General features: G+C 39.7%; 1 protein-coding gene across 9 annotated transcripts in view; it reads left to right on the top strand.

The window, feature by feature from the left end:
• The window catches only part of ATP9B (ATPase phospholipid transporting 9B), a 151591-nt gene that overhangs the window by 23454 nt on the left and 108982 nt on the right, over window positions 1-19155 (top strand). For 7 of the 9 annotated variants that reach the window (XM_086372096.1, XM_086372092.1, XM_086372101.1 and 4 more), the window contains 3 exons: window positions 808-958; window positions 4691-4804; window positions 5649-5757. Coding sequence is in view for 2 of the 9 variants with exons in the window: in XM_086372092.1 (XP_086228218.1) it covers window positions 808-958; window positions 4691-4804; window positions 5649-5757 (374 nt within the window). In the remaining 7 variants the exon portion in view is untranslated. Of the gene's footprint in view, window positions 1-807; window positions 959-4690; window positions 4805-5648; window positions 5758-16165; window positions 16225-19155 lie in introns of all 9 variants that reach the window. The other 2 variants (XM_086372098.1, XM_086372091.1) reach the window with 1 other exon arrangement.

Raw genomic sequence — 19155 nt, 5'->3', positions numbered from 1 at the left:
ATTCATGATTATTTTATGCTTAATAAAGATGAATTTGATACCTTTTCATCATTTTCTGAAGTATTTTAAGAAAAGTTCTCCCACTAGAAGGTTTATATGCTCTACTCAAGTATAATGGTTGAGTAGACGAGGGGGACGTCCCAGGAAGGGGACGAGTTTGTATCCCTGGAGCCCTGGCACTATTGGAGCAACAAGGGTAGATTTAGCATTAAAATCTGTACCTCATAGGTGAAGGTAACTATATGAAAATATAGTCAAGCTTTTATTACCATTTGAATAGTCCATTAAATGTTGGTATCCTTTCAGAATATTGCATTGAGTCATAAGTCTTAATTTTATATTAATGCTACTAGAAAAGTCATCTTTTAAAGGAGGAAAAAAGTGACTACCTAAGACAAAACGAGGATGGTCACGTTTTAATCAATTGACGTCTAAGAGCCTTTGTCAGAATCACCGAGTGGTGTATTGAGAATTACGAGTAACATATGGTGACTCTTCTCAGTATATGCAGCATTGACTGCTTCAGAATGTTAGTGGTTTTATTTTGCCAGTGAGAGGGTCTAAACAGGGAAGGCAATCTCCCTGAGGTTCCAGGAGTCATCACACACTTGTATAAGCTCTTTCAGTACTTTTATGTCAAATTTAAATTAATGTAGCTGACCCGTTTTAAGAAAGTCCTTACTATTTAACAGTAAATAAGCCATTGGTGTCTGGTAAATACAGAAACAATATTGGCTCTAGATATTTAGAATTAATTGTAAAACATTTAGAAAAGCATACACAACACATATCTTTTGTTTCATGCAGTTGCTGTGACTGGCTGATAAATATTTGTCAAAGAAAGAGAGAATTGAAAGCTCGTACGGTGTGGCTTGGATGTCCGGAAAAGTGTGAAGAAAAACATCCCAGAAATTCTATAAAAAATCAGAAATATAATATATTTACCTTTATACCTGGGGTAAGATTGTTAAATTCTTGAAAATGCACTGGATATTGGAGATTACTTTGTTCTCATTTTTTTTCTCTCGTTAATTCTGTCATATCCAAATCAGAGACCTTTGAACCATGGATATTTCAAATAATTCATATACTTCTTCTTTTTTTGTTTTCATACATGTCATTAATAGCCATATAGTCCCAGGGACAGAGGAGCCTGGTGGGCTTCCATCTATGGGGTCGCACAGAGTCGGACACAACTGATACGACTTAGCAGCAGCAGCAGCATCAGAGTTCAACTCAAGAAAATTTATAGTCTGATTATTGCCTTCAGTTCCAGATAAACATCACATTTATATCATTGTAGAAATAATCAAATAAAGCTAAATAAAATTACCAGAAAATAAGTCATAAATTTTGACTGGGTATTTGTTTGGAGGGAAATGTTGACTATATATATAACGTTTAAAGCCTGCTAAGGCTGTCACTCAAGCGCATTTCTGGCTCAAGTCTCTGGGGTGTCTCTGGGTCCTGTTGCACACTAGGTTTGTTTGAGCCCTCTGAGCATCTCTGGTGGGTAAGGGGTTTAATTCTAAATGTGATTTCACCCCTACTGCCGTCTTGCTGGGGCTTCTCCTTTGCCCTTGGACGTGGGGTATCTTTTTAGTGGGATCCAACATTCTCTAGTCAACAGTTGTTCAGCAGGGAGTTGTGGTTTTGGAGTTCTCACAGGAGAAGAAGATGAGCCTCTTGATGAAAGTGAAAGAGAAGAGTGAAAAAGTTGACTTAAAACTCAACATTCAGGAAACTAAGATCATGGCATCCAGTCCCATCACTTCATGGCAAATAGATGGAGAAACAGTGGAAACAGTGGCAGACTTTATTTTTTTAGGTTCCAAAATCCATGCAGATGGTGACTGCAGCCATGAAATTAAAAGATGCTTGCTCCTTGGAAGAAAAGTTATGACCAACCTAGACAGCATATTAAAAAGCAGAGACATTACTTTGCCAACAAAGATCCGTCTAGTCAAGGCTATGGTTTTTCCATTATTCATGTATGGATGTGAGAGTTGGACTATAAAGAAAGCTGAGCACTGAGGAATCGATGCTTTTGAAGTGTGGTGTTGGGAAAGACTCTTGAAAGTTCGTTGGACTGCAAGGAGATCCAGCCAGTCCCTCCTAAAGGAGATCAGTCTTGAATATTCATTGGAAGGACTGATGCTGAAGCTGAAATCCAATTCTTTGGCCACCTGATGCGAAGAACTGACTCTTTTGAAAAGACCCTGATGCTGGGAAAGATTGAAGGTGGGAGGAGAAGGGGATGACAGAGGCTGAGATGGTTGGATGGCATCACTGACTCAGTGGACATGAGTTTGAGTGAACTCCGAGAGTTGGTGATGGACAGGGAGGCCTGGCATGCTGCAGTCCATGGGGTCGCAAAGAATTAGACACAACTTAGTGACTGAACTGAACTGAAGGCTGTCACAATCAAAGAAAAATAACTTTACTCAAACATGATTGAGCAACAAAATATCTACAAGCACTTGTAGATTTATTTTCTACTTCACAGTATACATTTCAGGCCTTGTTTTATTATTATATCAGTAGTTATCTTTAATTAGGTATTATGCTAAATTTAAATTCTGAAATTTAAATATTTATTACTTTTTGTTATTGCCAGTGATGTTTTTGTCTTAAATTATAAAGCTGAGATTATATGTATTTAGAATAGTTGATTTATTTTTGCCTCATTCCCTATTTTAATAGATTTATTTATCTTTCTAAAGGCAAAAGAAAGCTGGTGCTGATTATCTTTCCATTATCAAAGTTTTTAACACATTTTCAGTATTAGGTCTTATGCTATTTTGCAAAAAATACTCAATTATGTGAAATGAGGGCTGCTTTAGCTTTCATGTTTTTATTTAAATAACCATGCTGACTTTATATTGGGCATTGATTAGCATCACTCTCCGCCCCCATCCATCCAGTTGTTGTCAGATGCTTGATGTCTAATATGCTTCTTTATTAAAACATGCAAAACTAATGCCTCCATAATTAAAAGACTGCTCTTTTGTCAGGACAATAAAATGTAAACTGTCTTCCAGGCAGATAAATATTCTCATCTTTATTGAATGAAGCTGCTGTTTTCTCCCTAGGTTTAAATTATTAAATACTCCCAGATTGGCTAAATACTGTACATTTTTCCGACGCCGTCTGAGTTCACTCAGCAGACGATAGAAATAGAGTTTTGATTGCAGTGTCCAGGGGGGGCAGTGCAGCTTAGGTTTTGATCTGAATGAGTTCACACAGCCTTTAGGATGGCTGTCCTGAAGAGACCTGTTGATGTGTCTGTACCACTGTTACCGTGGGAATGACTTTTTCCTTAGATTATCTCTTAAATTAGTCTTTTCATCTAAAATGTAGTATTTTAGAAACATTTGGTAATTGCACAGTAGGAATTCTATGCCATTTTTAGCACAAATGGCAATTTCTGAATTGCTAATAGATATAATTTATGCTAACTGAGATTTTAAAGAAATCACTGAGGAAAAAGAGAGCTTTCTTTCCTGCTGAGATTAATTTATGAAATGATTCAAAACATTTTAGACAGCAATTGAATGTGATTATAAATATAAACGTGTTATCAATGTAACTGATTTTTCAGTCACACACATAATTGTGTGATGATGTATACAGCTTCATTATATAAAAACTGTGATTCCAGCCTCTTTAAGTCAACAATAAGGACTTAACCCATTGCTCTGCCCTTGTTAAAATTTCCATGCATTCCAAGTTGTATTTAAAAATGGCATCCAAGGAGATTTTGATTTACAATGTGCAAGTTTGTAAGTTTCATTATAATTATAGTGTGCTATTTAAGGTATTCCCATCTATAAACACGAGTTTTTTTCCATTTTGATTTTCAATTTAAATCTAATGAGTGAGGCATTTGTGAATAGAAGTCTGTTAATATACTAGATCTTGGATTTCCTTAAGGATTATTCTGTTTGAATTAAGAAACAAAAATGAAAATACGGGATTTGCATTCCTAGAAGATGCTATTGAATGATGATTTTAATTTAGTTTATATTTGAAAATATTATTTAAGATCAACTACCAAGAGACTATAAAGAATATACAGGTAGTTTTCTTCATAAAAATTGGTCTATAATTTACATATTTTTATATATTTTCATTTCTTATACTTTGAGGGAAGCAAATGCAAGAGATTAGTGTTTTTTTTACGTGTGTGAATGCATACCTATAAATGATTTGCTTATTCACTGGATCTTTGTGAAGCTACGTAATGTTCACATTCAGAAAATGTGGCTGTCATGTTTGAGTGTTTACCACTTCGTAAATATAAGGTTGCACCACTTTCGCAAAAGATTTTTTGAATTTATGGCTTACTAACATTGGGAAGGTTCTCCCGTGTGTCTTGGGTGATATGCATGTAGAGATTTATGAAAGATGAATGTGGAAGACTGCATACAAGGAAACAGAAAACCAAAAGGTTTAACATAGTTGAAAGTTCTGCCTTTTTTTCAGTTTATTTTAAATATAATTTGAGGTAATCTTAGCTCTTTTTTGTGGTTTAGTTATTAGAAAGCCATTGTCAAAATTAAGTTTATTGTGACTCAGCATATTCTCACTGTTGGTGGAAATTCAGTTAGATATTATGCTGATTTTAATTAAGGTATGAAAGATTTTTCTTGAAGAGATTATATTGATTTTTTTTTCTTTTTCTTTTTAGGTTTTATATGAACAATTCAAATTTTTCCTGAATCTCTATTTCCTGATAGTATCCTGCTCACAGTTTGTACCAGCACTGAAAATAGGGTATCTCTACACCTACTGGGCTCCTCTGGTAAAAAGAAAAGATTTTGAAATTAAGTTAAATTATTAAGTATTTAAAATACAGTTTTAAGAGTTCAGGTGGTTAAAAGAGAAATTGATCGGATTTTTGAAATGTGACATTGTTGCTGTGTGTCACTGCACTTTGTTAAACAGTTTCTAGAGTCCTCTGCAGTCCTCCAGCTAGGTCAGCTGGAGACATTACAAAGCACTTTTGCTGGCGGGGCTGGGGGTTCTCTCGGGCCCCAGGGGGTCAACTCCATGTCCCAGCCCAGCTCCCTCCTATGCTGGGAGAGAGCAGGCGTCGTGTGCAGAGTAGGTGTCAGGCAGAGGGCACAGCAGTTGCACGAAGCCCTGGCATGCTGCAGGAGCGTGTGGACGTACGGCTGTGGTGGGAGGCGCCCACGGGGTGGTGGGCTGTCGGGTTTCCTCCTGAGTGGGATGGGGCCCGTGTCTGTGTGTGCACACGTCACTCGATAGGGAGCCCTCAGGCTGACCCCACAGTCCTAGCCAGCCACACAGCTGTGCAGAGGAAACACAGGTGACTTCTGCTGCTTTGTTTTCTCTCTCTTTTCTCCTCACTGGAGGTGGTTTTTTGATGTTTAACTTGAAGTACATATTAAGATGTGAGTTTTAAAACTTTTTTGGGGTACAGTGAGAATTGTAAATCTTACACAGTGCATTACTGTGTTCCTTAGGTAGTGTTTATTACTTTTTGTCATTTTTTGTTTTTGTTTATTGTATGCTTCAAAACTAGTATAAATTGAAGGAAAAAAGTAAAACTAAATAGTAAAAGGATTTTCCCTTTTTTGCTAAAGTCCAATTTTCTCAAATACTTTGTTTTATTTTGTTTAAAGGGGTTTGTCTTGGCTGTTACTATCATGAGAGAAGCAGTTGATGAATTTCGGCGTTTCCAGCGAGACAAGGAAGTGAACTCACAACTGTACAGCAAGCTTACAGTAAGAGGTGAGTAAGACACTTTTAATCCAGTTTACCATTGCTTCATGTGATCATCATTCTAGACTGAGCATAAATGCAAGAAAACGTTTTAGTTTTGTTACTGAAAATAGTATTATGCAATTACATGTTATCTAACTAATTTTCCTATAATAGTATGATGCATATGATTTCAGGATAGATTTTTATTCTCTCGATGTTTGAATGTATGTATGTATATATGAATATAAATGTATACACACGCCCATAAACACATGCATGCACATGTACATACACAGGTGTGTGTGTATATATATATATGTTTATATATAGTTACACGTATGCTCTGTTACAGTTCGTATAGAATGCTTGTGTACTAGACACACACGAAACCCCACTTACGTGTACACGTTGTAAAGCATAGCATCGTCTCATTTAAAGTCTGTCTTTGCAACCTGCTTTAAACACAGTCAGCAAGACCAGACATCTGGCACCATGGCCTGAAATTATACTTGGGGAATAGGACTTCTAGCACCTGAAACAGACGTCGCGATCCAAAATGGAAGCCGATGTGTGCTCGCTCCCCCACACCCTTCACTTCAGGCTTGCACCCTTGTCTGGTTTATGTGTTAAGAGTTGTTTATTTGGTTTTCAGTCCACTGTAGAAAAGAGGCAGTGTGATAGGGAGAGAATGTGTGAGGCTATTATGATAAGCATGAGGACAGGAGAAGGTGCCAGAGAGAAACTCCGTGAAGATTCATAAAACCTTGGAGCCTGTCTGGAAGCGGAGTTCAGAGTGGAGTGGGTTTTAGTCCCTTGTTGGATATATATGATTTGGAACTATGTTGTCTCCTTCTATGGGTTGTATTTTTTCTTTCTTCACCGTGTTCCTGATGCACAAAAGTTTTTATTTTCATTAAGTCCCAAGTTCATCTGTTTTTTTTTCTTTTGTTGCTTATATTTCGGGTTGTATCTAAGAAATAGTTTGCCAACCCAAAGTTGCAAAGATTTACTTCCATATTTTCTTTTAGGAGTTTTATAGTTTGAGCTTCAGGTATATGACCCATTTTCCTTTTGTATGTGGTATCGCTTCACATTCTTTTGCATGTGAATACCAAGTTGTCCCAGTATCATTTGTTGAAAATATTATGCTTTCTCAATTGAATTGAAAATTAATTATTAAAAAGCTTTGATGCTTGAAATATTGGCATGGTAGAGGAAAGTTGTGTTGTATAAAAAAGAAGGTAAGCTTTAGTTCTGGGGAGAAGACTCCCCAGAATGGCCAGGTAAATTAGGTATAACTTTGGTTCGTCTGTTTTAGAATACAGTATAGATCTTGGCTTGTGTTTTCTGTTGTTTTATATTGTGAAATGTGGGCTGAGCAGAGATTTGTTTCTGTGCACTGATTGTATCATTCACAAATGAACAGTGCAGTGATGTCAGCAAAATGAAGAGTAAGCAGCTCCACAGATCAATCAAGACCTGGCAGAGCTAACTTGTCAGGACTCTGAAAAACGTCAGAGCCTTACAGCATCTAGGGGATTATTGAATCCAGGAAAAGGCCACTTGAAAATAGTAGGAAAGCTCCTTGGTGTTTTCACCTGCCCTTGCTCCACCCTGTCCCCGTCATGGCACCCTTCTTGAAGATGGCAGCAGCCAGATCCTAATTTGGGACTCTGGACACTGACTCTGAAGAGTGCGGAGCAGAACTTATTTGTGGTGAATCTTTTTTGTCTGTCTAACCTGTGTGGGGGCTACCTTAAGGACTGACCCAGTTGGCTTGTCTGTCTTTCACCTCACCTGCAACTCTGGGCGGGAAAGCTGGAAAGCTGCAGGTGTCTCTTATTGTCTAGGCTGGGGTCCTGCCGCAGCAGCCGGGCAGAGATATCACAGCCGGGCTCACACGCTAGCTGTCACAGCCAGGCAGGAAGAATCGGGAGGGAATCTGAAGTACCCCTGTTGGCCCAAGGCCGGGGGGAAGCGGTTTGAAAGCCACGCTCAAGGCTGGATGCAGGCTCAGGGCAGGCAGAAGTGAAGGCTGAGGCGGAGCTGCGACCAGGGTTCCCGCACGGAACCGTGGTCTGCGAAGGCTGTGAGCAGCTGTGCCTGCTCCTGTCTTCATCCTTGCTCCCTTCGCTTCCTCCCTCCACAGCCTCCTTTTTCCTCACATGCAAGGAGATCTCTTTCAAACACTGGTTGAATATAAGCTAAAGTAAGAAAGACTTGAGAGACCGCATGTGACATAGAATACATGCTTTACAAAAATAGTTTAGAAAAGTCACCAGATATACATGGCTACAGCATATACTAAGCAGAGCAGAACAAACCCAAAAGGTGGAAATATTTCATTTCCTGAGTTATCAGATGATAATACTCAAAATGTCTGGGTTTCCACAAAAAATTACAGAGAATGCATTTCACAGAAGACATTAACAAAAACTGTCTCTGAGGAAGCCCAGACATTGAACTTCCTAGACAAACATGAACGTCACCCACCTCAGTTATGTTCTGAAGCTAAGGGAGATGGTGGAAAGATGCTGAAAGATACCAGAACAGTATATTGGCAGATAGAGCATATCTGTAAAGATATGTCAGTATTTAAAAAAAGCAAGAAATTCTGGTACTGAAAAATACAGTAAATGAAAGAGAAACTCACTAGAGGCTTTCAGTAGCAGACTTGAGCTGACAGAAGAAAGATCAGTGAGCCTGAGCCTCCGGTCACTGAAAATGGTCCAGCCTGAGGAGCAGGGAGGAGAAGGAAGAGCAGTGAGCAGGTCCTGAGAGGCTTGTGGGGCAGCGTCAGGGGTACTGAGGTACCCAGAGGAGTGTGTGCTGGAGGAGAGGGGAGATGTGAAGGGATATGGCCATTGACCCCCAGTTTTGACAAAAGATACAAATCTACACATTGAGGAAGTTCCCTGAAGCCCAGGAGGTCAGAATGGAGACCCACACCGAGACATAGCATCATCACGTGGTCTGAACCCCGGGGCCACGAGCACAGCCTGCGAGCAGCTCGAGAGGCGGCTCCAGGCAGGGTCCTCGATGGTGACGAGCATGCTGCAGGCTTCTCATCAGAGACCGGAGGGCAGGAGGAGTTGGAGAAGGGAGAACTGTCAACAGAAATTCTGTATCTAGTGAATTCTGTATCTAGTGTCACTCAGAAGTAAAGGCGAAATGAAGACCTGCCCAGATAAGTTTAGAATTAAGGATAGGAGCTCAAGCAGATGCACACACACCCCTGCTTGTCACAGCACTACATAGGGTTGGCAGAAGGCGGTGACATCAGTTGTCCATCAGTGGATGAAGGGCGAGGGATTGATGGTCTCTTCATAGCCTGGGAAATTATTCAGCAATAAAAGTTAATGAAATACTGATAGATGACAGAATATGAATGAACCCTGAAAATGCTATGCTGTGTGAGAGAAGCCAGGTACCAGAGGTCGTGTATTGTGCGATGCCGCTCTTGAAACTCACAGAACAGGTAAGTTAATAGAATGCAGGTGCGGCTGCCGTGGCCAGGGAAGCAGGGATGGGGCACAGTCCTCAGTGGGCGAGGGCTTCTCTGGCGGTGGCGAGCGCGTTGTGGAACTTGGTAGAGTCGGTTGTAGAATACTTTGAATGTACTAAATGCCACTGAATTATTTACCTTAAAGTGGCTGCTTTCATGTCATTTTCACTGAGTATAAACTGTTGAGGAAGACAGACTGGTATGTATCTTTTGTGTGGTTTAGTCACTTAGTCGTGTCCGACTGTTTGCGACCCCATGGACTGTAGCCTGTCAGGCTCCTCTGTCCGTGGGATTTTCCAGGCAAGAACACTGGAGTGGATTGCTATTCCCTTCTCCAGGCGATCTTCCCGACCCAGGGACTGAATCTAGGTCTTCCTCATTGCAGGCAGATTCTTTATCAACTGAGCCACCAGGGAAGTATACATCTTTTACAATTCTGTATTATTTGAACTCAGAATACTCTAAAACAATTTCACTAGTTTCATTTCAAATACAAATGAAAATTTACCTTTTTAAAAAAATGGGTCATCGTTGCCTGTGACCTGAGCAGTGGACATTTCACACGTGGGTGACAGTCATGACAGCTAGTGCTGCTTGATGCCCGAGTGTGTCAGAGAAAATGCCCTGTACTCACTCACACGACACACCCAGGCGGCTGGCGTTGTCTCAGGGACAGTGAGCAGCCTGAGGCTTGTGCAGAATGGTCTGCCCTGAGTGGCCATCCTTCTGGGTGGAGTTTGTGTTTGACCCTGGACCTGTTGGCCTCAAGTCCAGTGTTCTCCCATCTGTGGCATTTGCTTTGTGATTGGTTATTCTGCTAAAGGTGATTGGTAAGTAAAGTTTAGAATGTAAAACAATGGAGTTTATGCTTATTGCTGAGTATAGTTTAAAATATTTTCTTATCAAGAATATATGCTGCCTACTTAACTTCTAGTGTTTCACAGTTACCTACTCTTTGAATGGCATTGATGGCTCTTTCCACTGTGATTCACTCTAGTCTGTTGTAGCATTTTACAGCATTTGAACTTTTCTTATTTGGGGTTCTCAAGCACATTCTTGTAGAAATACACTGAGAAAACTTTGTTGTATTTTTTCTTTTGAAAAGGAAAACCACTTCCACTTGCTAACATCTTGAAGGTGCTGTGTTTGGAAGCAGAGAGTCTTTTGACTGTGGCACGTGATCTCAGTGAATACTGAATGGTTTTTAGTTTGCTCTTTATTTCATTGCCTCATAAACTGCTTTTCTTGGGTGGGAATTTTCCATACCTATTGCTTCCACCTTCCTTCCTGTCTCCTTGTTTGTGACTGCTTGTGTTAAGCTTTATCTCCTAGTGAGTAGCAACAGAGGAGAGTCACAGAAGAGAGTAATGTAGACTTTCCTGCTTCTTGGCAGCTTTTGCAAAAATTCCTGATGAAGAAGTTTGAATTGTGTGGCCATTCTCCTTTTGGATTCTTGGAATCAATGCTGTTTTTTCCCCTGTTGCTAAGGAGTGGTTTGTAGATTGTATACCTTGCTTGTCTTCATCCAGTTAGCTAGTTCACAGTTTCCACATTTGTTTGCTAAGTACCCACTGTGTGTCAGTTACCACAATAAGCTCATGAAATTCAAACATGGATCAGTCATGAACTAATAAGCTTTTCCCAGAACTCATGCAGTCTGTTTTCTAGCAGATGAGATCAACCCAGAAGTCTTCATTTATTTGTGTGTGTTCTCAGCAGCCATGAGATCTCAGCAGGGCTAAGTCATGTCAGCCATTTCCCAGATTTAAACCTAAAGCTAGCGTGGAACTTGATGTTTAGAAACAAACTTGAATTAATTCTGTGCTGCTGCTGGGTCCTTCGTACAGCTTGTGGTGATTGTTTTTCCCAGGATATCTTAGTTATTTCTTTCACTCATTCTGGCATTTTGTTGTTTAACATGTTTCAAACCTAGGAGAGAGAGAAATTGTGACTGGAGGCTTGTGTAAATTACTTGTGTTTGTGTGTGTGAATATGAGAGAGACAACTTGCATATTTACTTATTTCTTGTGATCCAGGTTCCTTGCCAAACAGGAACCTAACTCATGCAGAGTTCAGAAAGAGAAGATGTTCTTTATGCCTACATTTTTGGGCATCTTTGACTCAGTACCAATACTGTGTTGTCCCATACTTCTTAACATTCTTAGGTTTTTTATGCTAAAAAGATTTTTATGAAATGTCTCAATGAAATTTTCTCATCTTCTAGTGAAATTGACCCCATTTATCAGTAATAATTTTTCCTTGAAAATCAAGAGATTTTAAAATCCCTCTTTTGTGCCTTTTACATATTGTCTATGCATTGTCACTTTCACTAAGTCATCTTTCTTGTCTGTGTTCTGCATTTGAAAATAATTATTCCAATATTCATTCAGGAATATTCAGCATGCATTGTTTCATCTTGACTCTGCACTGACACTTGTCACTCAGTTACTGTGTGTCAGGCACAGCAAGCACTTCAGGTTTATCACCTCCTTTGTTTGGTTCTCTGTGGCCATGTCACAGTAGACATGTACTGTCAGGACTGGGTGCACGGGCAGGAGTGGATGTGTGTGCTCGTTTCCTGCATAACTGGTATTTTTCCTTAGGTCCCCCTGAGAGGACCTGTATGAATTCATTTCTTCATGATGTTAAACATTTAGCAGTTTTTATTACATTGTTTGGAGATCAGGGCCTGGAAACTATGGGACATAACTTTAAAGAATACCGGCGCCCACAGAGTGCCTTCTCACCCAGATCAGCGTGTGTGTGTGGATGCGGGGAGCATCCTCTGCTCCCTCTGGAGTCTGGCTTGCTCTGCAGCTTTCTTTAGTGACTGGACTCCCAGGTCCCCGGTTTTTTAAATTTCCAGTTTGGTGAGAGATCCTCTCGCTGTTTTTGCTTGCTATTTCTCTTTTAACACTTTACTGTTTCTTCTCTTTTATAAAAGTCTATTCCTCCTTGGTTCCCATGTTCATCTTTACCTTATTAAAATTTCTGTGTGTACACGCTCAGTTATGTCTGACTCTTTGTGACCCTATGGCCCACAGCCTGCCAGGCTCCTCTTTCCATGGGATTCACCAGGGAAGAAAACTGGGGTGGGTTGCCATTTCCTTCTCCAGGGGATCTTCCCGACCCAGGGATTGAACCCGTGTCTCTTGTATCTCCTGCATTGGCAGGAGGATTCTTTACCACTGTATCACATGTGGCAAATATTTTTATTTTGTTTAATTTTTTCATTTTTTAAACATGTAGATACCTTTTTTGTAGGCAGCTCTTCTGATCTTTGTGGTTTTTACTTTAATCTTAGAAAATCTGTTCAATCCCAGTGTGTTGTAAGCAGCTATCTTAATTTCCTTACAATGTTTCTGTGTTTTTGTTTTTTTGTACTTAGAATTTTACTCCACTTGCAGTTTTACGTGTAAGGTACTATGTGGAGAAGGGATCTACCTTTTTTTCCCCCTCAAATGGTCAGTAAGTTACTTTAAAACGAGTTCTTAATTTTCCTCAGATCTTTGAGAAATGCATTCAATTCGTTTTGGCCCTTTTCTCTAGTTTCTGTGCTGTTCCACTGACTCATCCAAATCTCTAGGCCACGTCCACACAGTTCTGAAGAGTGTTTCATTACAGTGCATTCTAGCATCAGGAGACCTCTCCCTCCCTCTCTCCTTCCTACCCTCCACCAGGTATTGTCATTTTTCATTTTTTTCTTGTGTTCTCTGAGAAACATGAAACACTATGAGATTCCTGAGAAACTTTCACAAAGAAATGTTAGTTTCTCCGATGTTTCTTCTTTTATAAGTTTTTTGGCTTTAGAATTTGCTGTGTATATCACATATCTATTTCGAGTAAATTTTTGTATTAGTACCAGGTGTGGGTGGTGGTGTTGCTGGCACCATTTTTCAAGAAGGTGACCTCTTTCCCACCGCATTGCCTTAAACTTCAGTCAATAATCAGTTGTCTTCCATGTATGTGTTTATTTCTGGACTCTCTCTTCACTCTGTTGATCTGTTTGTTTCTCTTTATGCTAAAACAATGCTCTTGATTACTGTTGTTTCATAGTATTAATAATTCTGGAGCACAGCAGTGTTTGCCCTCCAGCTTTGTGTTTTCATTTTCAGAGTTGCTTTGGCTAAACTGCATCCTTTGTATTTCCATGTGACTTTTAGAATTGCTTTTTCAATTTCTATTAAAAAGTAGCCTGCTAGGATTTTAATTGCACTGAATCTGTAGGTAAATTTTGGGGAGAATTGGCACTTTAATAGTATTAAAGTGTTCTGATCCATGAAAGAAATATACCTCTTCTTTTATTTAGGAGTTTTAAAATTTCTTCCCAGCAATATTTCGGGTTTTCTTCTGAATTAGCAGTCTCTCTTAATATATTGGGTTGGCCAAAAAGTTCATTTGATTTTTTCCATAAGGTCTTATGAAGAATGGAATGAACTTTTGGGCCAACCTTATAATATAACATAACATAATTAATATACTGTTTCCCAGCTACCCACTTCATAATCTGTGTTAAATTAGGCTCCTACTTAAGATGTGAAGACAATTGGGGGAGAGTACGATTCCCCCAATAATGAGGACCAGCCAGACAGCCTGCTGAGATGCGGGTGGTCATCTGCTCAGCAGCAGTGCTCTTCATCTCAGCTCTGTGGCCTTCCAGGGGCTCCTTATCTGTGAGCAAGTGCTTTTTAAAAAGTTACATCATTATCTCTCACTCTTATCATGTTACGTGTGTTTTGTTGGGAAATAAGCAATGAATACATTTTCATTCTTATTTGTTGATGTCTGTATCTGGTTATAGGTGGCTTTTATGGTTCTGTTCTCTTTAACCCATTCTGACATTTGACCCATTTCAACTGATGAATGGTTATACAGTCCTTCTCTTCTTTTAAAATGGGTTAAGTTTGGATATGCATTTGTGAAGAACAAACTAAATGTCCTTGAAGTGCACAGGATCTGAAATTTGGTAGACTGTCAGGTGTTTGAATATTTATAGCAATGTAGCATTTTAAGCACATGTGTAGCAGTCTATAAAATCTGCTGCTGCTTATACCTGCTCTAGAGGCTTCGTGGGGTAGTGTTACTGTGTGAGTAAGGAGATCTGCGGAGGGATGGGTTTCAACCTAAAGGAACAGCGAATGCAGAGAGCCTGTGAGAACCAGCGTGGACATTACATCGTCGTAGGATAAAGTGCCAGACTAGAGCAGGAGCAGAGGGAGACGAGGCAGGGGATGAAGCAGAAAGCTACTGTGAGATCAGCTGTGGAGAAGAAGCACACGTGCTGCAGATTTGGTTATCTTCTAAGTGATTGTCAAATAACAGAGGGCTTGGGGTGAGGATGAGCATAATCCTTAATTTTTCATCTAGTTCTATTAACATGTAAAAAAGCAGAAGGAAGGGAAAGTGGATTGGATAGTAGCACAGCATAAAATTAAATGATAAGATGGGAATTGTGTTGAGTTAAAGGACAGGGAAGCCTGGCATGCTGCAGTCCATGGGGCCACAAAGAGGCGGACAGGACTTGGCAGTTGAACAAAAATATACAGGAGGTGTGCGCTCAGGGTGTGTCTTCACTGCCTGACGCTTAGCTGTAAAAACATGGCAGTGCGAGTACAAGCATGAGGCTTGAAGTAACCAACTGAAAAAAACAAAAAGTTTTCTGGCTATTAATAAACAGATACTTACCTCTTATGAAGATATCTTAAGATTGCTTCACATGTAATTCTAAAGTACACTGTTATTTTATAATATCAATAAAAAGTAGCTTCACCTCCCTCCGGGAAAGTAACTCAGCCCTTATGTATTTATTGTATAATTGAGGAGTGTGAAAAAATGTAACAGCAGAAATATATTTACCAAACTTTTTGATATCCTCAAAACAAATAATTAGGAACTGATGTGGTTCTATTGAAACTCAGCTGCATTCAGAGATATTTAGGAAATAAGGCTTTATAATGAGCTGAATTTGTTCTATAAGTCAAGTAATGACTGGTAACATTAGTTTTTGTAATATGAACAAATGTAATAAGAACTTACCTCTTGTTCTTTTAGCTTTCAGAATAAACTGACTGTAAAAGAAGTGGATCTTTTCTCTTATCAAAACAGTAGTTTTGACAAAAATATAAAAATAGATCTACATGGCTGTTGCTGGTCCTAAAAGGGAGATGGACAGAGGGAGGGAGACCAGGAGAGGGAGCGAGACGGAGGGGAGAAGGAATCACAGGGAGCAGGACCTGGACCAGGGCTCGTTACTGCTGTCCCGCGACGTCTCACCTTGTCCACATCAGCTTTTCGTCTCCTCTCTGCGGTGCTGACATGACGTAGACTCTGTGTGTTAGATTTTGTAAATGGTCATGCTGCACTGGATACTGTAGAGATAAGAGTTTACAAGCGTCTACAGCACTTTTTGTGTAAAGCTCTAACCCTTAGTTTTCAGCCCTGACCTGTGTCTTTGGAGCTACTAGTGGAGGGTGATCTGGTGTTTATTTTTCTTTGTTTGTTTTTCTGTCAGTTGTGTGCCAGTCAATGCCATTCACAGTATTAATGTAAGGATTTTACATCTCCATGTTTTTCAGCTTTGTCATCAAATTATTTTGTTTAGTGATACTTTCGATCATCCGTAACTTGACTCAGACCTGAAATAATGGCAGATACGGGAAGAACTTTCCAAATGGAGTCCTTGTCCATGTTCCGACACATCTCTTATTGGGGGATAGTTAACTGTATTTGGGAGTTGACTGAGAGAAATTAATTTTTAGTGACTGTGTCCATCTGAAATAAATTTATTTTGAAAGTATAAGTATAGATAAATATCTAGAATGTAATTTTTTCCTCCCAAAGTTATTTCTGAAGTATTATTTATCAACTGAAAGTTTAACTCTGATGTGCTATTATTTCATTGAGTTGATTATACTTCTTCTTTTTTTTAAGGTAAAGTGCAAGTTAAGAGTTCAGACATACAAGTTGGAGACCTCATCATAGTGGAAAAGGTTGATGCATTTTTAATATATTTTAGACATGTGTATACCAGTTATTAACATTTAGACTGATTGCATCTGAAGGAAATTATTTGAGACAGTTATTTTAAATCTTAACATTATTGTGTAAGATTGATATTCTGAAGGAAAAAATCTAGACTTTTGTATAGTGGGTTTTTTTTTTTTTTTTTTTTTGCTAAAGTACATTTTAGTGTGTAGTCATATTTTGTCTAAAATAATATGTGTTAACTGTTTATTGTTTCATTGTCAGAATTATATCTTTGACCAAAGAATTATATTAGTTAGAACCTATTTATCATGAAATATGTTTCAGTTTCTGGGGCTTCCCAGGCGGCACTAGTGGTAAAGAACTTGTCTGCCAATGCAGGAGACATAAGAGGTGCGTCTTTGATCCCTGGGTCAGGAAGATCCCCAGGAGAAGGGCATGGCAACCCACTCCAGTTTCTTGCCTGGAAAATCCCACGGACAGAGGAGCCTGGTGGGCTCTGGTCCACAGGGCCGCAAAGAGTCGGACACAACTGAAGCAACTTAGCACACGCAGTTTCAGTTTCTAGAGCTTCCTTTTACAGACAGATGTATTATACATGATTATTGGATATTCTGTGGCTTAAAAAAACGGGAAATGGAAATAAAGAGGATTAGAAAGAAAAAGTTTAGGTCAGTGTTGTAGGAAGCCACAGTGGTCAGAGGTGGCTATGGACAAGCCGCCACTCCACTGGAGTTACCTGCCTGGGCTGTCTGCCTGTGTGGAGAAGCGTCTCTGCCTGCACAGTCTTGCTGAGTAACCGTTACTGAGGGCTCAGTCTTTGTTTTTAAGGCTCTTGAACAACTTTTAAAAAAATATGGCAGGTTTTCATAAGGCCTATTACAGAGGAGTGTGAGCCCTTGGTACCAGCTGACGTCCACCTGGGAACCCACCAGGGCACCCCTAGCCTGCGTCACCCGCAGGGGTGTTTAGTGAGAGGGCTCTTCCTCAAGACTGAAGTGGTCTTCATCTGGTTGCAGTAATGTGTACACAGATAATGTTGTGGGCTGTGTTTGTCTAATATTACAGAATGGGAGAAAATTAAACACATTGATTTGCAACATATTTATGTAGTATTCAGTTATATGAATACTATAAATTACTAACTTTTGATCCATTGTTAGATTTTGGATGGTTTTCTTTTCTGCTATTGAAGAGTGCTGTAGTGAACATCCTGGTACATATATTCTTGCAGAATTCTGTGGGCTAAACGCTGACAAGAGAGATGGCTGAGCCATATGTTGGTCATATACATTTTGATGTAATTTTTTTAAAAAATCAACATTTATTCCCTCACAGTTTGTATGGTCAGGAATCTGGGTACAGCCTAGCTGCACCTCCTGGCTCCGAGTCTGTCCCAGGGCTGCAGTCAAGGGGTGTCAGGGTGTCAGCCTCCTAGCCGTCACCTCCAAGCTCCACTGGGGCGGACCTGATGCTGGTCTCACTCCGGGGCTGGTTGGCAGGACTTGTTGCCTTTTTGGATTCAAGGCCTCAGTTCTACCAGCTTTTGGCCTGAAGCCACTCTCGTTCCTGGCCATATGGGCCTCTCCACCGGGCAGCTCACCACTGACGTGCCAGTTGGAGGGGAAAGAGAGAGTGTAAGTGTCAGCGAAAGGGACCGTGGTATATTAAGAAGACACAGGTCCCTACTCCTGTGTTGCTCAGAGTCCTGAAGAGGGAAAAATAAAAAGTATCCAGTAATTATTTTGGAGTTTCTAATTTATTTATTGATGCCCATAGAACATAAAACAGGATAGAGGAATATAGGGTAATGGTCTAAAATTGACATTAAGAACAGAAGTTCATTTGCAGTAGCATCAAAGAAATAAAATACTTACAAATAAAATCATTGTTAAGAATAAATGAGTGAGGTCCAAGAATAAATAAAAGAGGTCCAAAACTTTGAAGGCTACAAAACATTGTCAAAACACAGTAAAGGAGACCTAGATAAATGGAAGGACTTCCCATGTTCATAGATTAGAAGCATTCATACTGTTAAAACGAGAATACTCCCAAACTGATCTACAGATTCAGTGCTGCCCTCTCAACATCCTAGCTGACTTCTTTGTAGAAATTTATGAGCTGATTCTGAAATTCATATGGAAATACCAAAGATTCAGAGTAGCCAAAGCAGTTTTTAAATGTATGAACAAAATTGTTCGAGTATTCACACTTCTCCATTTCAGAACTTTTTAAAAGTTAACAGTAATCAATCAGGACAGTATGGAACTGGCATAAATTAAACATTGAGAGTCCAGAAATAAAGCCTTAAGTTTGTGGTTAATTGACTTTCAACAAGGGTGCCTGGAAAATTCAGTAGGATGGAGCTGTGTTTGGGTGGGTGCTTATTTTTGATCCAGTGCTGATTGTGACATTCATTTCGTCGTCTGCAGTTATAGTTCATTCATTTTGTTGTTGCATAACTATGACTTTTATCCTTTCTACCACTGGTGGATAGTTGGGTTGCTTCTAGGTTTTCTTGTTAGGAATGATAGCTGCGAGACATCTGTGACCATGTGTTGTGGCTCACGCGTGTGCACTTTGCTGCTGCATATGTACTCAGGAGTGGGCTTGTTGGCTTTAGGGGTGTGTGGATGTTTCACCTGAGTGCTTACTCCAAATGGTTTTGCAGAGTGATGGATCAAATTAGTACTGAGGTCAGCAGGAACAGTTCCCATCCCTCATGTTTGCCATCACTTAGCACTGCCAACCTTTTAAAATTACCATTTCCAGATTGTATATGTAGCAAGTTGTAGTTTTAATGTGCATTTCTGTAAACTGTCAAAGGTGAACACTTTTTATATGATTTTGGATATTTCTTTTTTGGAAGCTTCCCTGTGGTTCAGTGGTAAAGAGCCAGTGAAAATCTCTTACTATTTTTCTTCTGAGTTATCCTT

The sequence above is a fragment of the Bos grunniens genome, chromosome 24, assembly GCF_055505025.1.
Source record: "Bos grunniens cultivar Pamir isolate PY7600 chromosome 24, Bosgru_T2T1.0, whole genome shotgun sequence".
In the NCBI taxonomy this organism is placed as follows: Eukaryota; Metazoa; Chordata; class Mammalia; order Artiodactyla; family Bovidae; genus Bos; species Bos grunniens.
The sequence above is the reverse complement of the archived record's forward strand: the minus strand, read 5'-3'. Positions and strand labels throughout refer to the sequence as shown.